Source organism: Trachinotus anak, unplaced genomic scaffold, assembly GCF_046630095.1.
Source record: "Trachinotus anak isolate AG129_WGS33_773 ecotype Australia unplaced genomic scaffold, CSIRO_AGI_Tana_v1 ptg000013l, whole genome shotgun sequence".
Lineage (NCBI taxonomy): Eukaryota > Metazoa > Chordata > Actinopteri > Carangiformes > Carangidae > Trachinotus > Trachinotus anak.
In genome coordinates this window covers 13,907,173-13,922,769 of record NW_027273864.1, presented here as the reverse complement: position 1 = coordinate 13,922,769, position 15,597 = coordinate 13,907,173, and the positions used below count along the sequence as shown (strand labels likewise).

The 15,597-nt window shown below is 44.5% G+C and overlaps 2 protein-coding genes across 2 annotated transcripts in view; one reads left to right on the top strand and one right to left on the bottom strand.

The window, feature by feature from the left end:
• The window catches only part of LOC139630548 (low-density lipoprotein receptor-related protein 1-like), an 89,384-nt gene that overhangs the window by 19,294 nt on the left and 54,493 nt on the right, over positions 1-15,597 (bottom strand). Inside the window, exons 21-41 of the mRNA XM_071494112.1 lie at positions 15,211-15,393; positions 14,932-15,129; positions 14,530-14,775; positions 13,502-13,699; positions 11,856-12,060; positions 11,510-11,674; positions 11,152-11,396; positions 10,834-10,965; positions 9,750-9,977; positions 8,813-8,987; positions 6,980-7,074; positions 6,730-6,879; positions 6,398-6,538; positions 6,042-6,167; positions 5,770-5,901; positions 5,474-5,608; positions 5,043-5,172; positions 4,786-4,912; positions 4,544-4,695; positions 4,264-4,388; positions 3,713-4,087 (exon numbers count right to left, since the gene is read on the bottom strand). Coding sequence (XP_071350213.1) covers positions 3,713-4,087; positions 4,264-4,388; positions 4,544-4,695; positions 4,786-4,912; positions 5,043-5,172; positions 5,474-5,608; positions 5,770-5,901; positions 6,042-6,167; positions 6,398-6,538; positions 6,730-6,879; positions 6,980-7,074; positions 8,813-8,987; positions 9,750-9,977; positions 10,834-10,965; positions 11,152-11,396; positions 11,510-11,674; positions 11,856-12,060; positions 13,502-13,699; positions 14,530-14,775; positions 14,932-15,129; positions 15,211-15,393 — 3,663 coding nt within the window. The remainder of the gene's footprint in view (positions 1-3,712; positions 4,088-4,263; positions 4,389-4,543; positions 4,696-4,785; positions 4,913-5,042; positions 5,173-5,473; positions 5,609-5,769; positions 5,902-6,041; positions 6,168-6,397; positions 6,539-6,729; positions 6,880-6,979; positions 7,075-8,812; positions 8,988-9,749; positions 9,978-10,833; positions 10,966-11,151; positions 11,397-11,509; positions 11,675-11,855; positions 12,061-13,501; positions 13,700-14,529; positions 14,776-14,931; positions 15,130-15,210; positions 15,394-15,597) is intronic.
• LOC139630554 (galanin receptor type 1-like) lies at positions 1,089-3,452 on the top strand. Its single transcript, XM_071494120.1, has one exon. The coding sequence runs from the start codon at positions 1,803-1,805 to the stop codon at positions 2,871-2,873; it is 1,071 nt and encodes a 356-aa protein (XP_071350221.1). The 5' UTR covers positions 1,089-1,802; the 3' UTR covers positions 2,874-3,452.

Sequence of the window (15,597 nt, the reverse complement as noted above, 5' to 3'; positions counted from 1 at the left end):
TCATTTCTCTGCTCCACAGCCGTGAAATGAGTAAGAGGTTGTGCACTCCTCGCCTGCACAAAGGCCAGAGGACAGACGAGAGGGCAGCCAGGATGGAGGAACACAAAGTTCTGAAGCAGCAGATAAAGAACAGCTGTTCTGTTGCTGAGAAACAATACATGCACACAGTCAATTTAAAAACAACCGTGCATCAGATAACTAGCATGCCAAATAATTGGTAATAGCTGCCTTGTAGTTACTGTTACTGCAATGGAACAGTGAGGGTCTAATGATCACAGCAGCCTTTTCCAGGGCTGGAGATGACCTCACCCTATCACGGCTCAGCCCAGAGGATCAGTAAGATTCACCAGCAGGTGGGACACTTAACACTACACCTACAGTGAAATGCCACGGACATGAATCAACATTTGTCTGGTCCATGCTATGAGATTCTGAATGAAGCAAAGTGACTGGAAAGCCTCACAGAGGCACGCAACGCAAAAGCAACTCCCCTCTGCCTCTCACGATCATAAATCAAAGCCCTAAAAATCGATACAGAGCAACAGAGAAACCCATTCACCGCTATTTCCTCTTTCTTTGGTGCTGTTAATGAATTGTAAATCTCTAGCCAGCACCACTCTTGACTCAAATTCTTGCTTTTCACATCTTTTTATCTTCACATTGTCACTGACCTACGCCTGTCTAGGGTTCTATACATTTTCGCTTGTTGTTTACAATAATACAGATGAGCTGAATTTATAGCTGTTGAGCTCAGCTGGTTGGCACTGATAGTTTTTTATTGCAGTTATCTGCAGTAGGTGCGATAGCACGTCAGTGTTTGCTGTCAGACTGGCAGTCAATAATTACCCTGATTTCTGAAGACAAACACCACTTAACTCTGTCTCGCTTCGTGAACATACCATATCTGTGTATGTTCTGTATGCTTTACGTGTCTGCAGAGACAACACATCGAGAAAATGTACAGCTGCTTTCAGAAAATGAACAGAAACAGTGGACCCTGGGAAAAAAAAAGCTATGTTTGGCCTCATTAGGCCCTCCCACAGAAAGCAGGCTGGCCCATCTCTGTCCTGCTCTGTGATAATCAGTCCAGAGTTCACCTGCCGTTTACTCGGTTTCATCCTCTCTTACTGCTGAGTTATTCACCACCATTGTGTTCCTAAGTAGATCCCTTTCCTTGGAGGCAGGAGGAAGGCTGATTGTGGACTTCTGAGCACGGGGCCTGATTAAGGTGTCATGTGGAGTAGCCGCCTGCCAGGAGGTGACAGGAAATCACACAATCTACTACTTTAGCTCTCAACACTCGGATGCTCTTAACAGGAGTTTGTGGAGAGGGATGAAAAGTCCAGCAACTACAAAATCAGCACTGGCTTGACTTTGGTGGAGGTGTCTGATGTTATTTTGTCCCCCTCTATCACACCCAGCCAATCATAAGTGGAGCTGATTGTGAGGACCGTGAAATGGCTTGATTTGCAGTCAGCACATGGGAACGGTCATGTGCTGGGTGTGTTTTAAAGGACAGTTTCCGAGAGGTAATGTCACTTTCACACCGTCAGCAGGAACGTGAATGTATGTAATGGTGAATACTGTATGGATTTAACACATTTATTTATTTATTTTTTATTGGTTAATTCTAATCATCAACCCCTCATATGTTAAATCTGTGTGTCGTTGTGTCTGAGTTCACTGCTGTCATCCAACAGGATGAGTAATCATTCCCACATGTATTATCAGTAGTTTTATGACTGGCCTGAGCCATATTGACCCAACAGAAAGTCAACTTTGTTCTAACAGTAGCAGTATGAATGGAGGACATGTCCGTAACTGAAGACGGGATGCTGCTCTGGAAATCTACAGAGACAGAGGATCTGCTGAGGAACAGCAGTGACACTGAGCTGGGCAGGGTGGAGCAGGTCCTAGTGCCAATACTAGATGGACTGATTCTGGTGCTGGGAGTCGTGGGGCACACTATGGTGATGGTGATCCTGTGTGGAAGGCGGAGGAGGGGGTTGGGACATGTTGGACAGTCTCCTCACAGCTCCATGACAGGCACAGGGACAGACATCCTCCTGGTGGCTCTGAGCGCTGCTGACCTGCTTTTGCTCTCCATGCTTCCCTTCCACACTGTTGCCATAGCCATGCAGAAATGGCCGTTTGGGGACGCCATGTGTCGTCTGCTGGGCTTCTTGGGATCCGCCTGCTCGTCTGCCAGCATCTTCACACTGGCTGCGCTGGCCTTGTCGCGCTATTTGACTGTGGTGCAGCCCACCAGAGCTTACCATCTCCTCTCCCCTCGCCGGGTGTCTATAACTGCTGCACTCCTCTGGGTCCCCGCCTGCTGCCTGGCTGCCCCCCAGCTGGTTTTTCGCTCTGTGGGAATCCCCAGACAAGCCCCTGATGGGCTCACATGCTTTGCTTTCCAGTCCCACCGAGACCAGCTGATCTATGGATTATTTCACTTTCTCCTGGCCTTCTTGCTTCCACTGATCACCATTGCTGTGGCCTATGGCAGCATCTACCTGTTCCTGTGGAGGAGTCAGCAGGCCGGCAGGGCCCCTCAAGTCGAGCGCTACCAGAGCAAAGTCACCCAGACCTCAGCCCTGCTGGTGCTGGCTTTTACTCTATGCTGGCTGCCGTCCTATGGCCTGACGCTGGACTTACTTGCAGATGAAAGCTCAGGGGCCACTGGCACCTCACCACGTTATGGCCCCTTCACTGTGTTTGCACGCTTCATGGCGACTTCCTCTACAGTGGTGAATCCCATCCTCTACGTGTTCATGTCTCAAAAGTTCAGACAAGACCTACTAAGGTTATTCAAGAGGGGAGACACAAGAGAGCAAACAGCAACTGGGGCTGTGGCTATGGCTGCAGCCTGACAGTATTACCATCAGCAGCTACCTCAACTGAACACCTGACACACAAACAGTAAATCCTGACTACTGGGATTTACAATGAACAAAAACTGCAAGCTGAGTTGCCTTGCTGAAATACTCATGTGAATTAAATGGACATGACCATTACCCTCACAAGGAAAGTCTACTTAACAAGGCAAAACAACAGCACTTGCAACATCTTTCCCTCTTAAAAGTATTCACTGTTAGCCTGGATATTATACAAGATCACACCGCTTGCCTTGGGAGGTGCTGCTCTACAGGGACATTGGGACAAACAATGTTGAATCACGCATTCCTTGTAAAACAGATTAAAGTAAGGGCACTTTGGTAAAACATTAACGGTGCACCTGTGTTTTGTTGTGCTGAGATAAGGTGAATGAAGGTCTACTGTATCTGTCTCTGGGCCTGCCTCTGTTTTTATTCACTCTAAACTGATAAACTAGAATTACCACGTCACAGTTGTACGCCTGCCCCAACCCGACAAGTTGCATGAAATATGGTCGCAATCTCCCGTCCCTGAGTTACAGCACTGAGTAATAGCCAAGAAAGTTGACCTTTGACCATTTGGATATAAAATGTGTCATCATTTTATGTTATGAGACATTAATGTTAAATTGCGTCATAATAAACATATGAATTTGTGATGTGATGTTTTATGAGGTCACCATCACCTCGAACTTTGACCGCAGCCCACTAAAATGTTATCAGTTCATCCTTGAGTCAAAGTAAATGTTTGTGACAAATATGAAGAAATTCCCTGAAGGCATTACTTAGATATCCTGCTCATGAGAATACACCGGAGTTAAGCTGGAAATACTCACTCTCTACTACAGTCTTGCGGTCAGATCCGTCATCACTGATCTGCTGGATGTTGCCAAAGTGGATGTCACTGAAGAAGATACGGTTGGCTCCCTTTCCTCCACCTCCTCTGTAATCAAAAGTGAGTGCAATGACGTTCTTCATGTGCTCAGGGTCCTCGAATGGTTTTATGGGTGCATTCAGGTTGTTTTCATCTGACAGGTGAACGCTCTTTAGTATGGTGCGCTCTGAGTAGAGCAGGTAGCCATCATAGTCACGGCAGCTGCGGCCATCTTCAGCGAGCATGCCATGGGCACAAGCGCATGTGCGCTGCCCGTTGCCACGGTAAAGACAAAGCTGCTGACAGCCACCATTTTTGTCTTTGCACACATTTGTTCCTGTAAACAGACAAAAAATCCATGATGTTATTATTAACCACACTTTTCTCAGATCCTTGAAATACAGGACAACACACATATAGGAAGTTCTTAACACAAAATCTCTGGTAAAATGCTAAATTCTCGCATGTAAAACAGAATTTTGATAGTTTTACATATTTAACAAACACCCCCACCTTGCTGCCTGGCCCTGTTGAAAACCTTGATGTCTTTGAGCTGCACCCCAATACCAGTCCTCAGAGACACAGAGTCTGTGGCATTGTCCTTGCTGCCTCTCTTTATGGAGCCATTGGCATGTGTCCTTCAGAGAAGACAGACACAGCATCAAACTAAGGCTGATGCTCGCAGATATTACAGAGAAATATTAGAAATATAACAAATGATAGCAGTAAACACCACTTACGGATATTCAGAAAGTGAGGACAAGTTAGACTGAGTAGGAGGGGCTAATCTCACCTGTCACTCCAGTAAATGTAGCTCTCAAACACTGATACAGAGAACATGTCCATGTTGTTGTTGGCCAGCACCACTTCCCTGTTTTCTCCAGTTTCAAGGTTGATGCGCTCAATCTTGTCTGTCCTGGCATCACACCAATACAGGAGACCCTCCTACACACACGCACACACACACAGTAATGGTTGTTCACTCTGCATTGTGACACAGTGATGGAAATGTTCTAATGGTCTGTCATGCTTTACCTCATAGTCAATAGAGATACCATTGGGCCAGCTGATACTGACATTGACCAGGACAGCCCTCTGAGAGCCATCTAAACGAGACCGTTCAATACGGGGGTACTGCCCCCATTCTGTCCAGAACAGGTAGCTACACACATTAACACAACAAAACAGAGACATAACTTCCTCAGTAATCAATAAGGAGAGAAATTACAGAAACAGAAGCTGAAAACAGCTATACAGTAAGTGGGGCTACACCCAGTTTAGTGTCCTCTCACCCTTTCTCAGGGTGGACAGTGATGGCACGAGGCTTGTCCAGGCCCTGGGAGATCACCACGTAGCGGAAGGAGCCATTCAATCTGGCTACCTCAATCACATCAAATCCTTGGTCTGTCCAGTAGATGTTTCCTGTAGGGGACAGAGGAGGAAGTGATGATGCTCTGGCTGATCCTGAACATGTGTTGCATACGTGTTGATTCAGAATTGGACTCTGTCTGACATTTTTTTGACACAAAGTGGCACGAAGTGACCTTGTTGTCTCCCTTACTGCAATAGTTTGTCCATGCATTCAATTTGTCTCCTTTTCCTGTGCTGTTGCATGGTAACAGACAGTGACTGTCTGAGCAAGAATGATAGATCCACTGACAACCAATGTGAAACACAGTTTCAACGCATTAGGCATGTCCAGTGCGTTTGGAGTGTCTCTCACCTGCTATCCAGTCAACAGCGATGCCTTCCACTCTGCCGATGCCATTAGTGACCACATCTTCTCTCCAGGTCTGGTCTCTCTTAGCCCTGCTGATGGTGCTCAGGCCCATATCCACCCAGTAGATAGTGTCATTGTCTGGGAAAACACATTGAGCACATTCAAAACACACTGAGCAGAACCCTTATACAGTAATACATACTTATTGCACTAGTGAATTTTTTCAACTACATCAAAATACCCTCATGCCTTATCCAGCATTTGAGAAAAAAAACATATATGTTAGAAAAAAATCTTACCAGCATGGAAGTCTATGCCCACAGCTAGGGATGTGCCTGACACTGGTACAAGGGCATCAGACTTGTCTGATGGGTCCAAAGGAATACCACGAATGCCCTCATGCACAGAGTACAGCAGGAAAGAGCCAACACCTACAGCAAACAAACAAAACTCCTAGTTTTTTAACCTTTAAAAAGTTTGTTCTGAATCACACAATTTATCACTTTCGTCAGTTTCTTCAACCCAAATTTGGCTCAATCAAAAATACAGTATGTGTATGACTATGTCGTACCCTCACAAGACTGCTGCCCTCTGCGCAGGCTGTATCCTGCTGTGCACATGCAGGCTCTGGTGGTCGGGGAGGTGGGGAGACACAGCTGGGAACAGTCTCCATTGTTATTACTGCAGAGATTGGTGCCTGGGAACAGAAAAGCACGGGAACAAATACACAAAACAAATCAAAGGGGAGTTACAGAGACATAAACAGATGTGCTTTAGTGTAGATAAACAAGGTATATCCAACAAGCAAAACAGACCTTCAATGAGACAAGGACATATTTCCTTCCCTTCCTGTCGTTAAGTAATTCAACTAAAACAAAATGTGCTACAAGCTCAGAAAAAGCTGGCATGAGGCAACCAGCCCTGCACCTTTCTGCACAGTTTCATTGTAGATTTTCATGTGCATCATAGGGGATGTGCTGTTCCTCAAGACTTTCCAGTTGCCTCCGTCCTTCTTGTCACAGGTTCCAATCTGGTCAGTTCCTTGGTCAGCCCACCACAACTTGTCTCCTAAAGGACACAACACATAACAGGATGGTCAACACTGTCCACTGGAACCAGATCTAACTCTGGAGGGACTGGAACTTTACCTTGGAGCTTTTAAGGACACATACATAAATCTGCAACACGGTCAAGCTATCACATGTCATGGCTGAACTACATACATCACTGGCTGAAATTAACATTGTCTGGAGACATACCCATGATGGCCAGAGCAGTAGCCTTGGTCAGCTTGCCCTTGACCCCCTCAAGCACCTCCAGTCCAGAGCCGTCCAGTTTGCAGCGGTTGATGGTGCTGTTTCCTGAGCTGATCCAGTAAAGCTGCTCTGTGTCAAAGTCAATGGATAAACCTGGAAGACAAAGACAGCAGCGATGTGTAGTCACCTGCCCCGTCACCAGGGAGTGCTGTCTCTCATGCAGTCACAAAGAAAAGCACAGCACGTCACTCACCGACAGGGCCTTTCTGGTTGGTGAAGAGGACACTGCGGTTGCTGCCATCTGTGTTGGCCATGCTGATGTTGTCCCCATCTGTCCAGTAGAGTTTCCTAAAGGAGACAGGCAGAGAGGATCCGCAAAATTACAGTACACATGGGCAAGAGAGGGAGAACAAACACACAACACATTGCTCAGAGTATGGCAAAATTGGAGGGGCTTTCTTATTGACAACAAGGTATAATAATCTCATGATCTGAGGAAATCACTTTGTTGTTCTGAACTTTCTGTTGCATGGAAAGATTTGCAAACAGCTCACAAACTAGAGTCTTTCCTCAGCCTTGGAGATTTTAAAGCTTTATTATGTAATGCCTCTTCTGTCTCTCATGGCTCTTTTTGATTGCTGGATAGTTTTGTTTACCCGAGGCCACGGTCTGTTGGCTGGTTTTGTGGTTGTACGCTGGATATAACTCAAAGTTTTCTCTCTTGAACAAATGATCTTTATTTCAGTGAGACTGCCTAGTTGAGTAAAAATAATAGCAATAGCAATAATAACAGTAACAACAAAATACTGTAGAATCTGTGGAGCAGCTGGTCTGTAAGTCAAACAGAGGCTGATTAAGGCACTTTAAGCCAAAATATAGCTGATAGAGATCCATTTCAAATCTATCTCAGAATATTCAATTCAGCAGCTGAAAAGTGTCCTCCCTGACTCATTGTCCCATCATTGACTCTCCCACACCATGCACACACTCACATAAACACTTGCCTTCAAGTTCCTTGCTACTCAAACTGGTCACTGAAAACACATATATACACACGCATGCAGAGAATAGAGGAAAATATGATGGTGTGTCACTGTGTCTCGAAAGGGTGCAGTCTGTGTTTAAAGGGTATCCATCCTCTGCCCCCATCACCCACTTCCTGTTAAATCCTACCACATCCACCACACCCTTCATCTGTTTGTTAACATGCCTTTAAATAAAGTTTCTGAAGCATTTAAACTCCCACATTGTCGTGTTTTAGCACACATACACACATTTGAGTTCTTTGTCCCCACCCACTCCTGAACATATTCTGGGCAGTGAGAGGACAGCCCAAGCATATGGATCTCGCATCTGCTTCTTATTTTCCCCCATGCCAGCAATGCTCAGATCGGAAACATTCCTCCACTTAAGTAGGCTAAGTCTTTTAGAGAGAAGAAGGAGTACACAAAAAGGCAGTGACATTTCATAAGAAAATATCCTTTTTTCATCCACCTCAAATACTCAAAAGCACACAAATTCCTGCAGAGCTAAATATATAAATACAGATGGTGTGTCTCTGCTGTGCTGGTAAGAGGAGAGGCCGAGGCCAGGCTGGGGAGCTGAAGGGGAAAAGGTTTTAAGATGGAAGACTGAAGGGAAAAAATGCTGAACCAGGCAGGAGGGGACAGGATGTAAGATAAACACTAAAACAGAAATAGCGACAGAAAGCGACAGAGACACTGGCTCTAAATAATTCATGTCTCTCTGAGCACAGGAGCCATCTTTCAGTATAGAAGTGGAGCAGGAGAGAAAAAGAGAGAGACACAGGAGAAAGATGACACGAGGGGAGAAAAACTGGAACGACTTCCTGAGTGAAGAAGCAGTCAGAGGTCAGCGATCATTTATACCAAACTCCTCTGCCTGTCGTCGCTGACTGCAAACGGGGGGGGGGGGCTGACAGCCAGACATCCCCTAAGTGTGTAAGATGGTGCGTGTCCACCTCTGTGTTGATGTGTCGAAGGTTAAAGGTGAAATCAGGACAGTGTCTGAGAGCAGTTTTTGAAAACTGTGTGTGTGTCTGTGTGTGTTTGTGCAAACAACCAACCCCAGTATTGGATGCAGCACTAGGCAGTGTGGTTTGTCCAGGCCCTGGATGACAGCATTTTTGAACGAGCCGTCCAATCTGGCAACATTAATCTGTTTCTTATTAGCATCATAGCTGGTCCAGAACAGGTTTCTGGACACCCAGTCCACTGCTAGACCGTGGGCGTTGGGCAGATCTGAAAAAAGATAAACAAAACACACACAGAGCCATTAATCAGCTTTCTCAGTCATGTTATATAACAACCAAAAAACAACCAAAAATCAGAAATGCTTTTTGCATCATTCTCTAATCCAGAAATGAGAGAGAAATGGAAAAGGACTGCAACAAAAGACATTGAAATTGACCCTTCACTAAGCCCCTCCCCCTTTGTTATTGTAGCACATCAGTTTACTATAACTGTGGCTGATTTATAACTTGAATTTCAAAGTAAGTTTGAGCCATATAAAAGGGTCTTAAATATGCATTTGATACTTAACTCACTGGATAAATCAGATCAAATCAAATATACATTTGATATGGTAAAAGTTCCAGGCAAAAAAACAAACAAACAAACAAAAAAAACCCATTTATTATTGGCGTGCACAGCAGACTGCTTTGGCAAATGCCTACTCACAGTTGCTAAGCTCTGAATGGATAATTGCTGTTCAGACGAAGGGTTTAGCAAGCTGTCAATTACAGTTCACATTTCTTTGTGAAGGATGCTATACAATAACTACAAGAACAAAAAAAATGAAATAAATTGGACCACATGACAGTATAGTTAGGATAATGTCTTCTGTCTTTCCAGTAAATCTGGGAATTTATCGTAGCTTCTTTTGAATTAAAAAAAATTAAAGTACAAAACTTAGGTGAAAGTGTGAATGTCAAGGCAAGGTTGTTTTAAAAAACTGTAAAATCTGAAAACAATGTGTATTTTGCTGCATTGTCTTCTTCGTACCAGCAGACACCACAGTCTCAACTCCAGTGCCATTGATGAAAGCTCTCTTGATGGTCTGGGTGCGGACGTCTGACCAGTAAATACGGTGCTCCAGAGCATCATAGTCCACCACAGTCACATTGTCGATGTCCGGCACAGTGAAGGAGATAATATAGTTGTAGTATGGATTGTCGATATCCACTCCTCTGATCTCAATCTGGCGGGCGTACAGCAGGAACTGACGAGACTCTGCAGGGGGGAGAGAGAACATGTTGATGTGCATCCTTCAGTAAATCTCCTAAGCTTCTGTGGGAGTAATCAGGAAGCAGCTCCAAGTCAAAAGTCAAATACATGGGTGAACACGAAAGCCCAACTTGTGGATTGGTGGTTGCAGCATGGATGGGTGCATTCTGCGCATTATTCCTGCCACTTGAACAAACAGTGAATCCAATTGCATCTTTGACTCCGACGATTGTGTCTGGTTGGCTGACTCAATAGCACAGCCGTGACAGTGAGAGTGAATTCAGTCATTGCAGATATATTAAGACTGCATTGGTCTCAACAGTCATTTAACCAATCATTTAACTGAGTGCAGCTTAAATGATAGACAGGAAGAGAGGGAAACAGACAGGGAGAGGGGGAGAGTAATGACAGTGTCAGGCTGTATTGGCCCTGGCCAGTCTAGGTGGTAGATGTGGAGGGTTGTTGCTGATGCCTGCGTCAGACAGAATGGGGCTCTCCATTCCATTACCCCTGAAGATAATAGAAAGTGCTGCCCTGAATACTAAACTCACAAACTGAATAAACAGGCCCACTGTTCATGGACAGACACTTCAATACGCTCCAAAGCTGTCACAGCAGTAGCACCTCAAAGTGAAAAAAGTCTACATTGTTTAATCCTCTCTCTCTCTCTCTCTCTCTCTCTCTCTCTCTCTCTCTCTTTCACACACACATACACACAAATGGAAATAAACAAGTCTGTAAGGACAGGGATTACACTGTGGTATTCAACAAGAGTTTTGCCAAGACAAGCAGCTCAGAGGGGAATCAAAGAGTATGTTTTCTATAGTAACTGCATCTATCCACGGTGTGTGTTCATGCTTACCATAGCAAGTGCGTTTGTCAGGGCCCAGTTTCATGAGGTGAGGGCAGGCACACGAGAACGTCTGATTGTAGTTGATGAGACACAGATGAGAGCAGGGCTCCTTGCCATCTTTAGCCGCACATGGGTTAGGAGCTGGGGAGATGCAAGTATAGAAAAGTAAAAAACAATAAATTAGTGTGTACTTAAATATGTTTTTGCAAGCTTGACCAGAGTTTTCGTTCTCAAAAAGGATATACCAGCTGCAAGCAAACAAACTAGTTGGTTCAAGCTTTTCTGTAGCAATACTTCAAACTGCAGTTGCATCTGTGTGTTTCTCACCCTGCGGCTGTCTGGATGGATGGTAGACTTGGAGGTCAAAAGGTTGCGTGTTGGTTCTTTGGACTACAGTGACATTGCTCCCGGTCCACTTGTTTGCCTTGGCCAGGGTGTTGGTCCTCCAGTCTGTCCAGTACACCTCTCCACCATACATGGTGACCGCAAAGGGATGCGACAGATACTCATGTCCCCTCAGAACCTCGATAAGCCCAGAGCCATCATACTTGGCTGAATAAATGGCGTCAGATCTAAGTACAACACAATTTTCAGTTACATTTCAGGGTATAGCTAAAAGATACTGTATGAGCATCAAACTAGGATGTTGCTGTGAGTGTGTTCATGTCTGTGCCCTCTGTAATACCTGGCATCGATCCAGAGGATGCGGCGCTCTAGATAATCCACAGTGAGTCCATTTGGCCAGCCTCCATTGCCAGTTTCCTTATGGATGGTCTTTCTGCCTTCTCCACTCATGGATGCAGCTTCAATCCTCGGCAAGCTGGCATCCCAGTCTGTCCAGAAGAGGATCCTGCAGCGTCATGTCACAACATGGACAAGCAGTTAGTCAAACAATATGGTACAATAGGTGCAGGATCAGTGTGTAAAGCCAGCCCAACAATTACAGTGCCAAAACATTTAGCCTTTAAATTGGTGTAAATTAGTTTTTGTTTGATATGAGCAGGAGATAGTGTAAGCACAACGGTTGTTACCCGTCCCGGGGGTCAAGGGCAATAGCTCGAGGGTGCTCCACCTCCCCAGCTAGCAGTGTGGTCCTCATGGTGCCATCCAACTTGGCTACCTCTATCTGATCCAGGTTGCTTTCCACCCAGTAAATGTTTCCTGCTATCCAGTCCACTGCCAGACCCTCAGGGGTAGCCAGCCCATACTGGATTACCACATCAAAGCTGGTTAAAGCTGCAAAAAAAAGACAGGAGGAGACGGTCAAACACCTTGTTTTGTTTTGTATGTTACTCTGTGATCTATCTATCTATCTATCTATCTATCTATCTATCTATCTATCTATCTATCTATCTATCTATCTATCTATCTATCTATCTGTCTATCTATCTATCTATAACCACTACATTGGTTAAAAATGTTTTTGTATCACCCTTTTTTGTCTAAAACTGATACAACTGAGACATCTGATATAATCATATTTCATCTTGCTACTCAATAAAATAAACATCCCCTTTGGGCACTTAAGTTTCTTAATGAATTTACACAGTATTCTAATATGTATGGATAAAGGCTTCAAAGACTGGGATTTGCTGATGGCAACATTTCAGATTGTACTGTAACAAAAAGCAGTGATCCGTTTTGCTTCAATATTTACAAATTATGTAAATGTAATCAAGCTATTTGGATTCAAAGCTATCATTGCAACACAAACCATAATTCCTTTAATCAAATGACTAGACGTTGTGTTGGGGAGAAAACATGTTAGTTGCAATAAACGAAAGCATAAATAAATACAGTCGTGGCACAGCAGGGTGTGTTACTGCAATACCAATGGGCCTTATATAATCTAAATATGTGCTGTCTCACAGGGCTAAAGAGACATTTTCCAGCCTCATTCAAACCCTTTCATTTTCCATTGGATCCCTAATCAGAGGGACATGTCTAATTATTTGTGTTGAGTCATTATCCTGTCTGCAGCAATGAAAACACACACTTGCTGAATGTAGGCTTTTGGCTGGGCCTTGTAAATGCCGCACACAACAACCACATGCACAGACAAATCCACATAAATGTAACATGACTTCAGCGTGGACCTGCTCACTATTACTGCTGCACTGATGATAGGGTTTGTTTTGCCATATCTTATTTTCTGGTCACAAGAAGCCAGAGCACCAGGACCAACAGTGTAGCTTTACATGCTGCAATTTTACATGTTTTATTGAATATTCTTGTCTGGGAGGCAGTCTCAAAATGAAGTCTCAGTGAAACTGCATGAAGTACAAAGGGTTCACCTCAAAGGAATTACAGTGTTTTTCCCCGGTGTGCAATGCTGTATTTAAAGATTAAAGTTTTATGACTCATAAAAGTCCCTTGAATCCAATAAAATCCAGGACGGTAACATGCGCTTCATAGTAAATGCTTCATATCTTTTAACAAAAAGCCACATGTATTGCAAATTTGATGTCTAAATATTTATCTTGATTTTAATGGTGTTGTCATAATCAGAAATATTAATCCCCCGATGTCCATTAATGTAACTTTAATCCCTATCCACTGATGAAGACCATGTGATGTGGTAGAAAGCCCCAAAAGAAATACAGTGGACCTCAATTTTTTTTGTCAAAACCTAAATCATGTATCTATAATGTATCTTGACTTTGTTGCAATCGCTCACCTCCATTCTCGGACAGCTTCCCACGATAGATCTTATCCTCCACCACATCAGTCCAATACAGGGCGCTCTGGCTGAGATGGAAGTCAAGGGCGATGGTGTTTCTTAGGCCCGGCACCAAGACACTGAACTCTCCCTTATTCAGATCAATGCGGCGGATCTCGTGGCGGTTTGAGAAGATGATGAAGGGTTTGAAAGGATCTGTGGACATGAAGAGAAAAGATCAGAGGCCACTTAAAAAGGAGAAGCAACCAGATGGTAAAGGGTTAAAACCACGTGCGGTGTCGCTGTGGAATTGTTAGTTAAACTCCTGCAGACCAGCTCTGCTGGAAAAAAATCACAGCCATGTTCCACTGCAGTGTGTGACTTGTCCAGTGAGAGAGGGGCTGTGTTGAAAGTGGCTCTAATCCTGGGTAATTAAAACGCAGAGTAAATAAGACAGGAGTTATCTGTACCTAACAGGCAGCCAGACAGGCAGCAGGATGAATGACAGGGTGCTGGGTTCTAGTCTCTGGTTTCTAGACCTGGCACTGAAGACCACAATCATAAATTCATGTTTCCTCATTTCTAGTTGCTGCAGGAAGAGAACTCGATTCTTTATGTCAATGATAAAATTGAAAGATGATTCAATGTGACTGAGTGGTTTCTGTTTTTCACTCCTACCCTCTTGCTGACTTTAATAAAATGGACTGATCCTCTTCACTTTATACTTTAACATTTAAGATTCATTTCATTAAATAATAATGACAGCTAGAAACCAATGTCCAGGTCCCTTTTTTGTTTTCTTAGAGAATGACATTTAAGCTCTGCCTCTTCTCTGGCTCCAATGCTCTGTCTATTGGCCAAGTGAGTATCACATATTTCGCTTGATTCTCCAGTCTGAACCCTGACAAAGCCCAGAACCCAGTAACTTCTCTGACTTCCTTCCCTACTGTGTAACCACTATCAATCAAACGCTCAGCCTCTTCACTAATGTCTTTTGACTCTCCTCAACTGTTCACTCCTCTTGTACCGTTTCCTCTGTCCCTTACCTGTACTCTTGCAGTTCTCCATGTCAGGCTCCAGTTCCCAGCCCTCGTAACACGAGCATTTCACACTGAACTTGTCCTGTTCACAGCGCTGGCTGCACTTAAGGTGTTTGGCACAGAAGCTCTGGATCTGACAGGTCTTGTTGTCAGGCCCTAACTCCATGCCCAGTGGACAGGAACAGATCACACCCTCACCAGGGGCCACTGTGCAGTTATGGCTGCAGTCGCCATTGTCCAGTGAGCACAGGTCTGTAAAACACAGAAAATCAGAAGATGGCTGACGCAAGGGACAAATACAAAGAACCGTTATCAAACCACTGAAGCCCTCATTTAAGATGCAGACTTTTTCTTGCTGTTCTGATGCTCCCTGTACTGAAACATAGCCTGGGTGCTGTTGTCTCTTACCACAGAGTTTCTCATCAGAGCCATCTGGGCAGTCGTCTTTGCCATCACAAAGTTTCTCTGAAGGCAGACAGATGGTGGAGTCGTTGGCGCACACATGGTGAGAGAGCTTACACACCAGCGCTTCACAATTGTCCTCATCTGAGTTGTCCTCACAGTCACTGTCACCATCACACACCCAGGCTTTGCTGATACAGCGTGCTGCGGACACAAGGCAGGGTTACTTTAAAAATAACTTTATGTATTTCACACACTTCTTAATTTGAACTATGGCCTCCTCACCAGAGTCCTTGCAGCCAAACTTGACAGCTGGATCACACATGTGTGTTACACCCTCACAGTTCTTCTCATCGCTCAGGTCCATGCAGTCAGTGTCGCCATCACAGCGCCAACGCAAAGGGATGCACAGACCGTCCATTCGACACTGAAACTCATCTGTGTGACAACCCCCAGGAGGACGTGTGGCTGTGGAGAGAAAGACATCACGCGACTCAAAAAATGACACTGTCTGGAGTAGTTGCCTGCTTAAATCAAATCAGGACACGCAGCCTTGAGCAGAGATGATGTGCAACATCGAAATACAAACAAGAAAACCAAAACTAATGAGCTGTCTGTTAGAATTCTGGGTAGCAACAAGTCTTAGCAACATGAGAGGCTGAACAGATTCAA

Coding starts and splice junctions, on each gene's coding strand:
- LOC139630554 (XM_071494120.1), top strand. CDS start 1,803: ATGGAGGACATGTCCGTAACTGAAGACGGGATGCTGCTCTGGAAATCT.